Genomic DNA, 13,949 nt, shown 5'->3' with positions numbered 1-13,949 from the left:
TAAATAGGATGAAAGTCATGGAACTACTACTCTGAGTCTCTGAGGGCCACTATTGATGGTAATACATCAGAATATGTTTGACACAATAAGCAAATGAGTGTTAATGACAATGGTTGATGCTTTCAAGCAAATAACAACAAAGAAAGGAAGGGAAATCAAAAGTAAAAGCGAGCAACTTTTCACCTAAAGTTTAGCAATGACCATTACTTCTCTATATCATTTACTATATATTCCAATTAGTTTATTATATCATATCCAAAATGAGGGTCTTTACTCTTTCCTATACATACCATTAACACAATCCACCAAATTATTCTAATTAAAAAATATATAGATATTGAAGTCATGAGCATTTATATCTAACAAATTTAATATATGCTTCAATGCCTACTCAAAAAAGAGAATGTGGTCCAATCTAGCTAGAGCTCCTAGCATAACACTTTTCATGCAAAATCTCCATTCAACATTGCAAATATAGTCTACCAAATTGTTAAAGAGAGGAAAAAAAAAAAGGAAAAGGAGAAAGAGAATTGAGAGCACTTGAACTTGAGACCCCTCAATCTACACACGATATGCAAATTTAGTAAAGCTATCCTCTAGTGTTGTCATAAAACCTGTCTCAAAGATTTCTAAATATAATATGTTACAAATATTTAGTACTCGCAAGTCGCAACGATGACAAACAATCAACTTTTACCACCTATACTAATTCTTTTGCTTTACGTAGTGCTACACTTACACACGATCTCTCAAAGTAGAGAACCCCCACGTGACTAGGGCTCTATATATATATATAGATCTTAGATTATATATATTCATGATAATAATACTCGTGCATAAAATGATTAAATTCTTTTGAATTGATAAGGGAATTCTAAGCACCTTTTCTATTTGAACAGTTGTAAATATAAGCATATTGCTTCAGCAGCACTACACGTTGGATCATAGTACTTTGGGGACTCTATCTAGAGAATCTTAACTAGAGTTCGAACATGGAAGTGGGATATGCAAATACGGCTTTTTCAGGGATATGAGTAGGGAAGTGAATCACTTGCAATTTTTCGAAGAGAGAAATAATAATAATAATGATAATTAGGAATTAATAAAAAGATAAAGTTGGGAAGCAAAAGGAGGACCCTACACGTCAATCCATCAGTGTCACGAACCCATGATAGCCTAATAATAATCCATGCACGATTGAATGCAACACCTAATAATACGATTTAATATTCACATCTACACATATATATATGAGCATTCCTTTTGGCTCTCTCTTTACACAGAATCCCATCGCACTAGCTATTTTCTTCTTTTCCTAATCTACGAGACACAATCACAGAGAGAGAGAGAGAGAGAGAGAGAGATGGAAGACAAAAGAATCAAGAAGCAGCCAAAGAAACACTTGTGGAAGCCAGAAGAGGACTTAATTCTCAAGAAGTATGTGGAAACTCATGGTGAAGGCAATTGGGCAACTGTGTCCCAGCAATCAGGTTTCAAAAATTATTATTCTTTCTCCTAATATTTCTACCTTTTGAATTTAAAAATAATTGCATAGTCAATCAAAAAACAAATAATAATAAATAAAAAACAGCACAGGGGTCTTTCATTCTTATAAATTAATTTTGTTAGGCATTTTTATAATTTTATAATCATAACAGGGTTGAAGAGAGGTGGGAAGAGCTGTAGATTAAGGTGGAAGAATTATTTGAGGCCAAATATAAAGAGAGGAGATATGTCTGAAGAGGAACAAGATTTGATCATCAGAATGCACAAGCTTCTAGGGAATAGGTCAGTGCAAATGTGATCTTTACATGAAAACATCAAAACAATCAGATTCCCTTTCGTTGGCTTACCTTTCTGTCACGCTTATGTCAAGTAATAATAATACGGATGAACCTTAAATTTCTTGCATGGTTGTGTATGCTACACTAAGGTGTCATTTTCAGCTCAATACTATATACTTGGCCTTTAGTTTGAAGCTTTGTCTTACGTCCTGAAATAGCCTTTATTAAGTGAGCCTGAAAACTGTGTCTAACGTAAAAAGGGTTATAGTAAATTCTAACTTCTTATGATTCTTTATAATTTTTCTTCCATTGAAGATGGTCCTTAATTGCTGGTCGTCTTCCTGGTCGGACCGATAATGAAGTGAAGAACTATTGGAATACCCATTTGAACAAGAGATATTCGCGGGGGAAAAGAAAGCACACCGACGCTACCCACAAAAAACCCGAAGATTCTCGCGCCTTCGTCGCTGATAACCAAAAAGGCGAAACGAACAAACCAGAACAAAGGAAAGTGGAAGAAGAGAAGAGTCTCTCGAACCCTTCCACGGGCGATACGAGAGGCTTAAACTACGGCTCGGAATTGGCGATAACGCCCTCGATGTTTGTGTTTGAAGACGAGCCTTTCGCGGCCTACATGGACCCGTTCCTGTTTTTCGAGGCGTATGCAGAGATGGGTATGCAATCAGTCATACCATAAATGTAAAAACTGTGACTTGTGAATTCACAAATTCGCTAAATTTGTGACCCCAAAAAAAAAAAAAATAGGTTAGAGATTCTCTTTAAGTTGAGACAAAACATTGCAGGACCCCAGCACTCTGTGCTTTGAAAATCCTGACGCAGCACTTGTGCTTTTTTCCTGCAGTGTTGATGAATGCCCTGTTTTGTTTTATTTCATTGGATTTTCTCTAATAGTTACGAGTTTCATTTCCATAACACCTGTAATATTGGGCATAGTTGCGATTTCGCTTCCTTCTTTACCGTGACCGAGAAACGGCAGTGCTCTTCCCTGCAAAGTCTCAACGAGAACAGTCAGCAGAAAGAATGTTGAGAGAATACAAGCCACATTCATAATTGAAAAAAAAAAAAAAAAAACTAACCAAGCATCAAGAAATACTACTGATTCACAGTAATTATTATTGTCTACAACAATTTCAAGAACTACACAAAAGTAATGTGTTTCCATGCAACAAAATAATAATGAAAACTGACAAATCCGGGGGCAAGAATTACAAAACATCGTCGTCCTGTTGAGGGTAATAAGAGCCGTTATCGAGAGGCAGCGAAGGTGGGGTTCCGGGGGGAATACAAGCTTCTCCGTTCTCGCCGGCGCAGATGCACAGAGCCTCGGCGTCCCTCAGAGCGGCGTCGAGGTTGATTCGACCGCTCAGTTCATTGATGAACTTCAAGAGCGTGTCAAAGTCCATTTGTTCGCCGATTATTTTGTTGCGGTAACGCTTTAGTATCGCAACGCATAGGTAAAGGTGTAGGTGCTCGGACAAGTGATGTGTCCATAGCACTTCCCATAGGCGCATTGTTTTCTCGTATTCAAATTCCCTGGAAACCATTTTATCACGTTATGTACATAAAATATATAAGAAATTATAAAGTATAAAAAGATTGCATATAGCTCTGGCTTAAAGAAAAATCACAGACCTTTTGAATTGTATTAATATCCAGCGGAAACAGAAGAAATAATTTAAGCAATCTTGCTGCTTGAAGTAGTTATGCAAAGGGCTGTCCAATAACTCCACCAACTTACAAAATCAACCATTAAAAACCATTAGCTGTGAAATATTTTTATTTTTTATTTTTTTATTTACCAAGTGAAAATTGAAAACAGCAGATTGCTAATCTGTAGCATCTGCACCACCATAAAAAATCTATTATGACTACCAAATACATGCAAATTCTTCAAGTAAAGATGTTTTGATTTCATAAATAATCCAAGGTTTCATATTTGTCCGAAGAAAAACACTGTCAAATGAAACACTTACAGAAAAAAAAAAAAAAAAAAACAATTTATTTATATGATGCATATGAAGATTATAACAAGACTCTTTTGTGCCTAAAGTGTATCACCAGAAAACAAAAATAATAAATTAAAGTGTATCACAAGATTCACAACACAAATTGAGCAAGAAGTGGTATCTGTAACATGATTTGTTAACAGGTCTTTAATTTCAAACATAAGATGAGATAAGGAGGAGCTAAGAAAGTCGGAGGATACCTTAGAAATAGCAAAAAGTTGAGTATGCATGCCGTTTTGGTCACGGTTAAAATTAGGCCCCAAACGTTCCATCAGTGAAACGAAACACCAAAAGGATTCTGACTCATCCCCCGTCACAAACAATATTGGAGACAGAAGGTCACTCATTCCCTATGCCACCAAAAAGAAACGAGAAAACAAAACATATTGGTATTTGGTACTTCATTCTAAAACTATTCAGCATATAAGTGTAAGTCTTCCGACGCAATCTATAGCATACTAGAATAATCAAATCACTCGTCTATATCAAAGTACGAATTTCTACCAATTTCAACAAAATTAACATTTGAATAAAAGTGTTTGGCATAGCTCTTAGGCTTGTATTGTCCTTCTGGTTCCTCACTAGTCAAGATTTCCAAATACCCTTCTCTATTATTTATCCTATCTAAAGAAAATAAAAAAATATGACGGTAGGATCGAAATGAACAAAGAAATTTCATTTCTTCACAATATTATTGGTGTAAATAATCAAGAAATGACACAGCTTGGGAATTAATTACCTGACAGTAACCAAGATCAAAATTGTAAAATGAGTATGTCAATAAGATATCACGTAAAATATCCACATTTGGATTGTCATCCCCATCGTAGAAAGGAAGTGACCTGTCAGTCCTCACCTTGAAAGAAAAAAAATATATACCAAAATTTACAACAATTGAGGTTTCTATCTTGGAAAATCGAATAAAATAAATTAGCAGAAAGATTCGTGTCTCGTTCATACCACATCTTTGTCTATAAGACCCTTTCTCTCTCTGAATTTAGTAAATCTTCTTGCCTGTTCTGGTGAGACACTCTGCAAGGGACACATAAATACATTTCCTTTTAGCGGCTTATTAAACGAAAAGATAGAATGCTGTAGAAACTTCTTCAAGTTTGATCTAAACTGTAAGGAGTGTCCTCTAACAGGATATATAGATCACATGTAACTGTGGTACTACGATGTGTATTTAAGTAAATATGATATACAATGTTATAGTATTATGATCGAGTAACCCAAAGCTCTCTCAGAGTGCAAAGAGAAAGCTAATAAACATCAACATCATGATGGTCAAAGATGTAATATGGGGAGGTTGATATATTAATAACGAGACTCGCACAAACCTGCCACTGGTTCTTTATCGTCTCATACTCTGACTTTTTAACGGATCGAATGTATTCCCTTTCTGCATAAGTTGAATCATACTCATGGTATCCCAACAATAATGCCCATACCTACAGGCATGATTAAGTTCAAACAACGATAAGAGCAAGGCTCAATGGTTAAGGCGCTGGTCTACGAAACCAGGGACTCTTGTTTGTATTTATTTTGCTAATTGAAAAAACGCAAAGAATATTAAATCAAGAAGGATTAAACACCAAGCTACAGCAAAAAATAAAACATGTATAGACCTCTTTCCGCAATATGTGCTCAACTCCCCCATAAAATACTCTCTTTCTTAGAGCTTCCGAATTCGTGACCCTCCCTTCCGAATCCAAGAATGTAGCCCACTGCAACGGCAGAACAAAAATTTTGCAAACTGTTGTAAGAATCTTCACTAAAGATCATCTACAACTCTAGTGAAATTGATTAAGATGAATGATGATTCCTTTAAAAGGCTGACTTTAGGATTAAATTCCACAGTAAAATATGTTTGATCTAAGAAATTCTCAATGATGGTTCACACATTGCACAAATCTTTTTTAGGAAGACATATATTAAAACAATTTTAATTTTTTTAGCAAATTGCAATTGGAAAAGTCGACTAACAGAAAATCTACCAAAAAGGGAAAGGGAAAAAAAAAGCAGGAAAGGAAAAGAACTCACCTCTTCAGGACCCAAAGGTGGCTGGCGTGGCTTTCCCCAAACTAGAGATAACTTCTCAAACTGACAAACAAAAAGAGAGAGAATGGGGAAGGATAATTATCACACTGAATGTAAGAGCATATAAGCAGAGAGGTATCAAAAACCTAAACTATTGAATTACAAATGCATAGAAATGTCAAATTCTTCTGCGAGGGTCAACACATTGACAGAAACAGAAAGAGTTCTTCTACACTGCTAACATAAACTTTACTAGAGCAATTAACTTTTAGCATCTCCCATGCTTCCAAACTACAGTGTAGGCACAAAATCGACAACTAAATGGCAAGTGATTAGCCAGTGCATATTGATGATGCTATAAGAAATTGCTTAAACATCAGAGCACACATTGAAACTGCTATAAGATGCCACACTGAGATTGACTTGTAAGAGGTCAGAGCACACAGAGCAAGTTAGCAACTACGTCGTATGCTCATCAGTGGAGTTAAATCCAAGAAAAAGGAGGGAAGAAGAAGTAAACATAAACTAGATATTTATAACTAAGCATCGCTTGTCGAAGAAGAATTCTTGGGAGTCCAAGGCACAGCCAATAAAGAAAGAAATTCAGTGCCAAAAAGATAAGCACAAAACTCCTTAATACCTCCTTAAAATTGATAAGCTCAAAATTTCCTACATCTGTTGCAGCTTCGTCACCAACATTGTGTTTCAGACATATTTTTCTGTTTAACAAGTTACAAGGATGCCTATATCAATAGCCCTGAACCTGAAGCATAACTGACTTGAATCTTTTTTACTAATGTTATACTAACAGTGTCATACACTAAAAGAAGGGGCTTCAGTTTTCCATGCTTCCACTAATCAAAGCAAGAAAGGGAAAACTTGAAGCAGCTAAGCAAAAATTTATCAACTATAACTTATTCCCATTTTCTGTTGTCAGTTAGCTGATCTTAATGCCTCATACTTGTGCACAATTACAAAGCATACGACTCTCGTATATATGTCACACCTCTGCCAGAAGATTCCATACTAAATAGTAAGTCTGGCCTAGCCTGAACAATTTGCAGGGAAATAAATGTCCATACCCTAAAAAAAAAAAAATAATAATAATAAAAAAAAACCCACCCTGGAATGTGTAAATGCAGCTAGCAACTTTTGTCAGTTTAAACACAATCACAAATGGAAAATCACACTATTCAGACAGTGTACCAGTAGAATGAAACATGCACATCACAAAGACACTGTTGGTAGTTATGTCCTTACATCCTCAGATTCTCTACCGTTTGTTGACGTTAACTAGGCTACTCAGTTACTCCTACTAACCAGATGCCTTCTCTATTTTCTTTTCCACTTATATTATGATGACAGATCAACAGTTTCTGGTGAAAGGTGCGGATTAATGCAGAGAGAACGAAATGTTACCTCTACAGGATCTGAGGGTACAGGAACTAGATCTGGAGCACTTTCTTCAATATCCGACTCTTTACGGCGATGATCAATAAGAGACTGGCTGTTGTTTCTCTTCTCAGAAGGACGAAAACCATTGCCATTAGCCTCACCAAAAATTTGTGAAGTTGTATCCCTAGCAAATTTGGTCACAAGCGAAAACTTTTCTAATACATCATGAATAGAGAGATCTTGAGACTTTTGCCTTGTTCTCGCATTGTACTGTGAAAGACTTAAACTTCCCTCACGGGCATTCCCACCAAACCTGTCCTGATTTTCAACTGAAGGGGGGTCACCCACGGCCACAGACGGAGATTGTCCACTTGTACCAGAAACAGCCCTAGGCAGCTCCAATGATGACAATGTTCTCTGTATGACAAGTATATCATACAAATGTTATGCAGTTTCTCTTTCATAATTTATCATAGATAAAAATGCAACCATGAAAATATAGAAAAAATAATAAGAAGTTGGTATACATGTGAAAATGCCACCTATATTATCGAAAATTTAAGTAACCACAGTACATTCAAGAAATTCCCTATTTATTTTGCTGGGCTTGGTACTTTATGGCCCTCACTTGCTTCGTAAAAAACTAAAATCATATTTCCATCTCATATTTTGTACCATAAAACAGGTAGCATTGGAAAGTTATAGAAAAGTTTAACACTTCGTATGCTGGACACGAACTTACGCTAAAAGATATGCAGTGCTGTGAATAGAGCATACCTGGAGGGGATTTTGAAAATCATTCACAATAAATACATTTGAATCTTCCGAGGACCTGGAAACATTAAGACAGCCAGAAAACGCTGGATATTATACTTATGCTAAACTTATCTCATTACAGAATTTCCCAATGTAGCAGAGTATAGGAACGGCATAAAGATTCTTTGTTTTATAGAAGAAACTAAAAATAAAGAAAGTCTTTCTGGGCATATAAACAAGAAATGAAATAGTTATACAAGTCTAGAGCACACTAACCCAGCAGCATAAACCACTTCAATTTAGACCATTGCATCATGATAGCAATTTATGTAAACATCAACTCTAAATACACTATTACAGGAACATAATTAGAAGAATGAATCACCAACCTCACAAGAAAAACATGTTGCTTGATCGTAGCAAGAAACTCCTTGACTCCTCCATTATAGAAGTAAAGAGGAGGATATGCAAGTCCTATAAATGCACACCAATTAACATGCATAAGAAAATAAATTTAAAAAAGAGAGAATAAGTAGCAGCGGCATCTGTACAAGAACAAACAACACTAGAAACATGATGCTAAGCCTAGTATAAAAAAATTAAAAAAGAATAATTATTATTATCTCACGGGAATAGTATAAGATGACCATGACCATCCGTGAAATCTGCATGTGCTAGTGGCTATCCTTATCCAACATGACGATTTCGTATGTATGTACAAAAGACTTTAAACACAGCTATGGCTGATGCATTGATATCCTTATAACAAAATACGAATGTTGTTTCCAACCTTTTATTTCTCTATGCTTAGCAGAATCATTACAAAAGATGTTCTGATTTTTTTACATCATGCAATGAACATGTACTAAAGCTTCTAAATGTATATGGACTAGTTTACAACCATAGCTACACTAAAGTCACTGTACCTGAGGACAAAACCACAATGATGTACTGCCAGCCGAGCGCAGGAGTATGCCGGCGAACTGATCGCACATCCGTGAAAGGAACTGCCCTTATCGTATAGAGATGCCTATCTGCACGGTGACCCAAAAAAATCAGAAATAAACCCAGCTATATCACTAAAAGCCGCATTACCATAACAACCACCTCTCTCAGAAAGCCTCGCATTTGAAGTCGGCCCCTTGTAAGGAATCCAAGTCTGCAATTAATCAAACCAAAACCATAAACATCTCAACTGCGACAGTAATTATTATGAAGAAAAAAATGGAAATGATTTCATGTTGCATAATTTAGGCCAGGTTTTTTCATACTATCCATCTGTTGAAGTATTAAAAAAGCTCAGTCTTGAGTCCATACCTCACACATGACGCACCAATACCTCGAAAATGTCTATTAAAGATGATTTTATGTGAATACGAACTACCCTGGTCTTAAAATTTCTGGTAAATTGATTAACAAACACGTTTATATACTTCAGTAAAGACGGTTTCTTATGATACATAAATTAAGCTTTTTTGCCATTAAGTTAAGGACCTAAACAAAAATCTTAATAATTAAGCTAAAGGAGTAATTAGCACTAAATCTAATTATTGAAAGGGACGTATTGGAAAACTACTAGAAAAACAAGGTAAAACTGCAAAAATCGAAAAGTTCAGGGTTAACCATAAACAGCGAAGAGCCTTGCTTAATGAGCTTTAGTCGACCACTAATCCTCTCGGAAGCGAACTGGCTCGGATGAATAGTGACGTTGTCCTTTGAATAGACCAACTCGGCACCGTCAGGTTCGCTCGAAGACGTGCTCTGCTTCCCACTGTCGCTTCGCACCATGATGCTCGAAGAACCCTAAATATACACAGAACGAATAGAAAAGCAAATCAAAACCCCCAAATTCAAACCGAAACGGAAAAACCTAATGGATCGATTGATTGATCGATCGCCAAAGCAGATAGAAGTCTGAGTCAACCTGTTGCTGCGAGAGAGCGTAATCGGCGTCGTCGGAGAGATCGTGAATCTCTGCCTCGTGCATTTTCGATCGATTCAGAGCGAGACGTGGACAGATTTTTCCTTCGAGACGAAGGCAATGAAGAGACTATGGAAATGGCGGGTCAGAGGAGAGAGAGAGATTATATATACGTGCGTATGTGTGAGACGATGAAATGATTTTTTTTTTTTTTTTTCCTTCTTTCTTTTTCGTGTTTTTTCAGTAGATATTTTATTGATATGACCGTTGGATCGGGATCAGTTGTTATAAAAACTACGGCTGAGATTGGATACCTCCTAAAAGTCAGTGTAGGTGATCTCGTCCCCTCGAGTGTGTGCTTTCTCGCTATTATCGCCACGTCACCGAGTTCTAGTTTATGCGAAAAACGGTTTTCATGTTTTTAATACTGAATTTTGAAATCATTTTTTTTAAGGAAAAATGGTACGAAGTAACCGATTCAAACTATGACTTTTGCAAAATAGCCATAGGCACCGTTTGGCACAACTTTGTTTTTTTAAAAAGTGCTTTTAGTTTCTGTTTTAAAAAAAACTGTTTTTTTTTTTAAATTGACAGGTGTTTGGTAAACTGTTTATAAAACAGTTGTTGCTGGTAACAAAAGCTGATTTAGCGTTTGGTAAAATAAATATATTATGGTCAAAAGACTAAAATAGACATGGTCTTATAAATTAAATAATAATTATTTATATGCTTATTTATATGCATATATATGAATTATAATTACAAACTAGAAAAATATGGACGAAACAAATTTATTTTATTTTTAATATAAAGTTTTTTAATTATTGACAAAAATGTAAACTACAAATTTATCATTTCTACTAAACTTGCAGCAATCTCATCTCTTAACTTGTCCATACTACTCGAAGAAGTCTGACAATCTTCATCTTGATCTTCAGTTGTGTCGTTTTCATCCCCCTCGACATCGCCCTCTGTCTCGTCGAATATTTCAAAATCCATCTCTTGTCTTGCATGCATTCGAATATAGTTATGCAGTGTCATAGTTGCGATAACTATTTTTACTTGATTTTTGAATGGATAACTCGGCATGACATTCAGGATTCTCCATCTTTTTTTCCACACTCCAAAGCTCCGCTCGATGACGCTTCTCAGAGAAGAATGTGCACGATTGAAGATTTCTTTGCTTGTAGTAGGTTGAGTTCTTCTTGCACGAAAATGCTCCAGATGATATGTTTGACCTTTATACGGACCAAGATATCCAGGCAAATTAGGATAACCAGCGTCAACCAGATAATACTTTCATGTGACATATCAAGTTGAATATAATGATTTAGTTTAAACTGTATACAAGACAAAGCTATAACAAAAAAAATTAAAGTCATACCTTCTGAAGGTTTTGGAAAGTTAATCTCAGTATCACGAAGAGCGGCAGAGAATACCCTTGAATCATGAGCGCTACCTTCCCAACCAGCATACGCAAAAGTGAATTTCATATTGAAATCACATACAGCCATAACATTTTGAGTAGGAATCTTCTTTCTACCGATAAACGGTATTTGATCTGCTTGAGGTAAAAAAGCTGGAACATGAACACCATCTATAGCACCAATGCAATCCTTAAAAAAAAACACAAATATCTCAATTAATTTATACAAAGTATCGATGAAAATAAATAACAAAAATATGAGTATAATACCTTAAAATGTGGCATATATCTTGGATCGTTTGCTATTTCTTTGGGAGTACTCTTAAATTCTGGATCAACAGGTTTTATGACATCGGCTCCCATGAGACATAATATATCCAACGTCTCCGAAAAATATCGACTTATCGTCTCACCAGAATGTTGAAACATCTCTTGCACTAACCGGTTTCCTAGACCATGTCCTAGAATAATTAGAGTCATTCCTAAAATCTCCAATGCAGTCATATGTCTTGAACCTTTGAATCCGTAACTTGTTTCCAAGTTATTGCACAAACTTATGAAAACCTCTTTTTCCATTCTGAACATTCTTTGGCACCGAATTCTGTTTCCCCTCAACATCTCTTGAAGAAAAATATGCCCCGTTTTTTTAATCCATACACGGAACTTTATGTATGTATGTATCATAATAAATTTGCATCAAATGAGCAATTTTCCGTATAAGAACATTGCGTTCGTTTTGTTTCTTTTTGGCAACAATGTCGAACTCATCATCTGATGTGGTATCCATTTGTTCCTGAAAACGAATATGTGATATCATAAGATTAAATAACATTCAATGTAAACATTATTTATGCTAAAAAAAATAAGTAACCAAGGAATATAAACGAGACTAACATTCTCGTATTGTTTGATTATTATAGTAAAACAAAATAAACAACAAATGCAAAACAATGAATGTTGTTCTCATATAAGAACACTTATTCAATACAATTGATTAAAAATTCAAACGCGCAAAATATTTGGAGCTGCTCCTGGATTAGAGCCATAAAGTAGACCATACTTGTAAGTGAGCCAACAACTTTGAATATGTGGATCTTTCATCGTTGCAAACATCTCTCTCTTCTCACGACTCTGAAATAGTTTGGTCGCAAAAAGCCACGTTGGATCTCCGATTACAATACCAGGCAGTGACATAACAACTTTACTACTTCAGCGATACTAGTACCAGGCATCTCTTTGCGTACTACGTATACGGTGTCGCTACGCTCTTCTGTTGCCTTCACAAGACGCTCGATTTGAGAAGATAATTTAGTCGCTCCACTAACTTTGCTCCGTCCACCAGCCTTTTTAAACTTTGGAAAATTATTGATGTCTAGGGGATTTTTGTTGTTGTTATTCAAACTCTTTTGAGGATTCGGCTGACATACAGGATCCTCCGATTCATCACTTCTTTCTTCTAAGTTGTCAGCACTAGGAAATGCCTCACTACCACCGTAATGGTGAGGGTTAGTTGTAGAAGAAAATGCATACGCTCCAGTTGCAACTATATCCTTGAACATCGTATCCAGTTTATCTTCGAACTCCGGAGAAATGCCTTCTTTGCGAAATTTTCCGAATTTTTTATTCTCCTACAAAAAAGTTTTTTCTTTGTTATAATTTAAATTTGAAGTTTGTAAATTTATTTGATTATCGATACAAACCTTTATTTTACTACGCCACCACTCTTCACTTGCGTCAACGGTATTATTGTTACCATTCCATCCAAGGCCAGTTTCTTTTCCGATCAATTTCTTCCAGAGTTTCCATTCACCTTTCAATAACTTCAGCTTATTTTTCAATTGAGCTTTATCGTAACCTCTTTGTGTTTTCTCGGAAATATTTTTCACCATATTCTCCCATCCTATTTTGGTGAAGCTTGTTCCCGGTCGATTTCCAGCTTCAATCTCCGCAATACATACGTCGCATAAAATTTCAACCGCATCATTATCCCAGACTGCTTTTGTTCGAGGACGTGATTCTTGATTTTCAGGCATCTACAAGTATACATTGAATTTATATAAATTTTTACAAAAATAATAAAATAATCTTTAAAACAAGAATTATTTGTACTATATAAAATAAGTATTGAAAATTTTTTCAAAAGCTAAAAATCATACCTATATTGAAAATAAGTATTGCAAAAATCAACTCCGCTAAAAATCATACCTATAAAATATTATAAAATAAGTATTGAAAAAATTATCAAAAGCTCAATAAAAATTAATATCTATTTGAAAATAAGTTTCACTTAAATGTGGTGTGTACATACCTATATTGATTTTTATAAGTTTCTTAAGAATGATTTTTATAAGTTTTATTTTTTCTTAATAGTTTCTTTTCAATTTAGAAAATTGAATATATTAATTCTAAAGAGTAATAAAAATTGTAAGAGAAAGGAAACATATTTTATTCTCAAAAGCAGACTCGGTGGAGACATCACTTATCTTCATCGACATTTTTTTTAGAGAGAGAGAGAGCGATCGAGCGATTCTAACCCTAGCGATCGAGCGATTCTTAGCGAGCGATCCTTAGGTATTTTTTCTTCAATCGGTCTCACTCTG

General features: G+C 35.4%; 2 protein-coding genes and 1 pseudogene across 3 annotated transcripts; 1 reads left to right on the top strand and 2 right to left on the bottom strand.

The window, feature by feature from the left end:
* Window positions 1-1,254: 1,254 nt before the first annotated feature.
* MYB82 (myb domain protein 82) lies at window positions 1,255-2,717 on the top strand. Its single transcript, XM_089614856.1, has 3 exons — window positions 1,255-1,490; window positions 1,659-1,788; window positions 2,100-2,717. Exons 1-3 carry the CDS (start codon window positions 1,364-1,366, stop codon window positions 2,479-2,481), a joined length of 639 nt encoding a protein of 212 aa, XP_089470982.1. The 5' UTR covers window positions 1,255-1,363; the 3' UTR covers window positions 2,482-2,717.
* A 170-nt stretch (window positions 2,718-2,887) lies between these two features.
* On the bottom strand, window positions 2,888-10,156 carry LOC149397902 (RabGAP/TBC domain-containing protein). 2 transcript variants are annotated; one of them, XM_089614854.1, is made up of 15 exons: window positions 9,927-10,156; window positions 9,626-9,805; window positions 9,098-9,161; window positions 8,929-9,036; window positions 8,392-8,476; window positions 8,024-8,078; window positions 7,271-7,663; window positions 5,855-5,914; window positions 5,440-5,538; window positions 5,152-5,262; window positions 4,772-4,843; window positions 4,551-4,667; window positions 4,012-4,161; window positions 3,438-3,538; window positions 2,888-3,338 (listed from the first exon to the last, which is right to left on the bottom strand). In XM_089614854.1, exons 1-15 carry the CDS (start codon window positions 9,987-9,989, stop codon window positions 3,011-3,013), a joined length of 1,986 nt encoding a protein of 661 aa, XP_089470980.1. In that variant the 5' UTR covers window positions 9,990-10,156; the 3' UTR covers window positions 2,888-3,010. The 2 variants fall into 2 exon arrangements, with proteins under 2 accessions (XP_089470980.1, XP_089470981.1); XM_089614855.1 differs by having other exon boundaries at window positions 9,110-9,161.
* A 607-nt stretch (window positions 10,157-10,763) lies between these two features.
* On the bottom strand, window positions 10,764-13,238 carry LOC149397901 (uncharacterized; annotated as a pseudogene).
* Between the last annotated feature and the right edge of the window lie 711 nt (window positions 13,239-13,949).

Source organism: Urtica dioica, chromosome 5 (assembly GCF_054948205.1).
Source record: "Urtica dioica subsp. dioica isolate 48M chromosome 5, U.dioica_male_clone48M_v1_H2, whole genome shotgun sequence".
Lineage (NCBI taxonomy): Eukaryota > Viridiplantae > Streptophyta > Magnoliopsida > Rosales > Urticaceae > Urtica > Urtica dioica.
The sequence above is the reverse complement of the archived record's forward strand: the minus strand, read 5'-3'. Positions and strand labels throughout refer to the sequence as shown.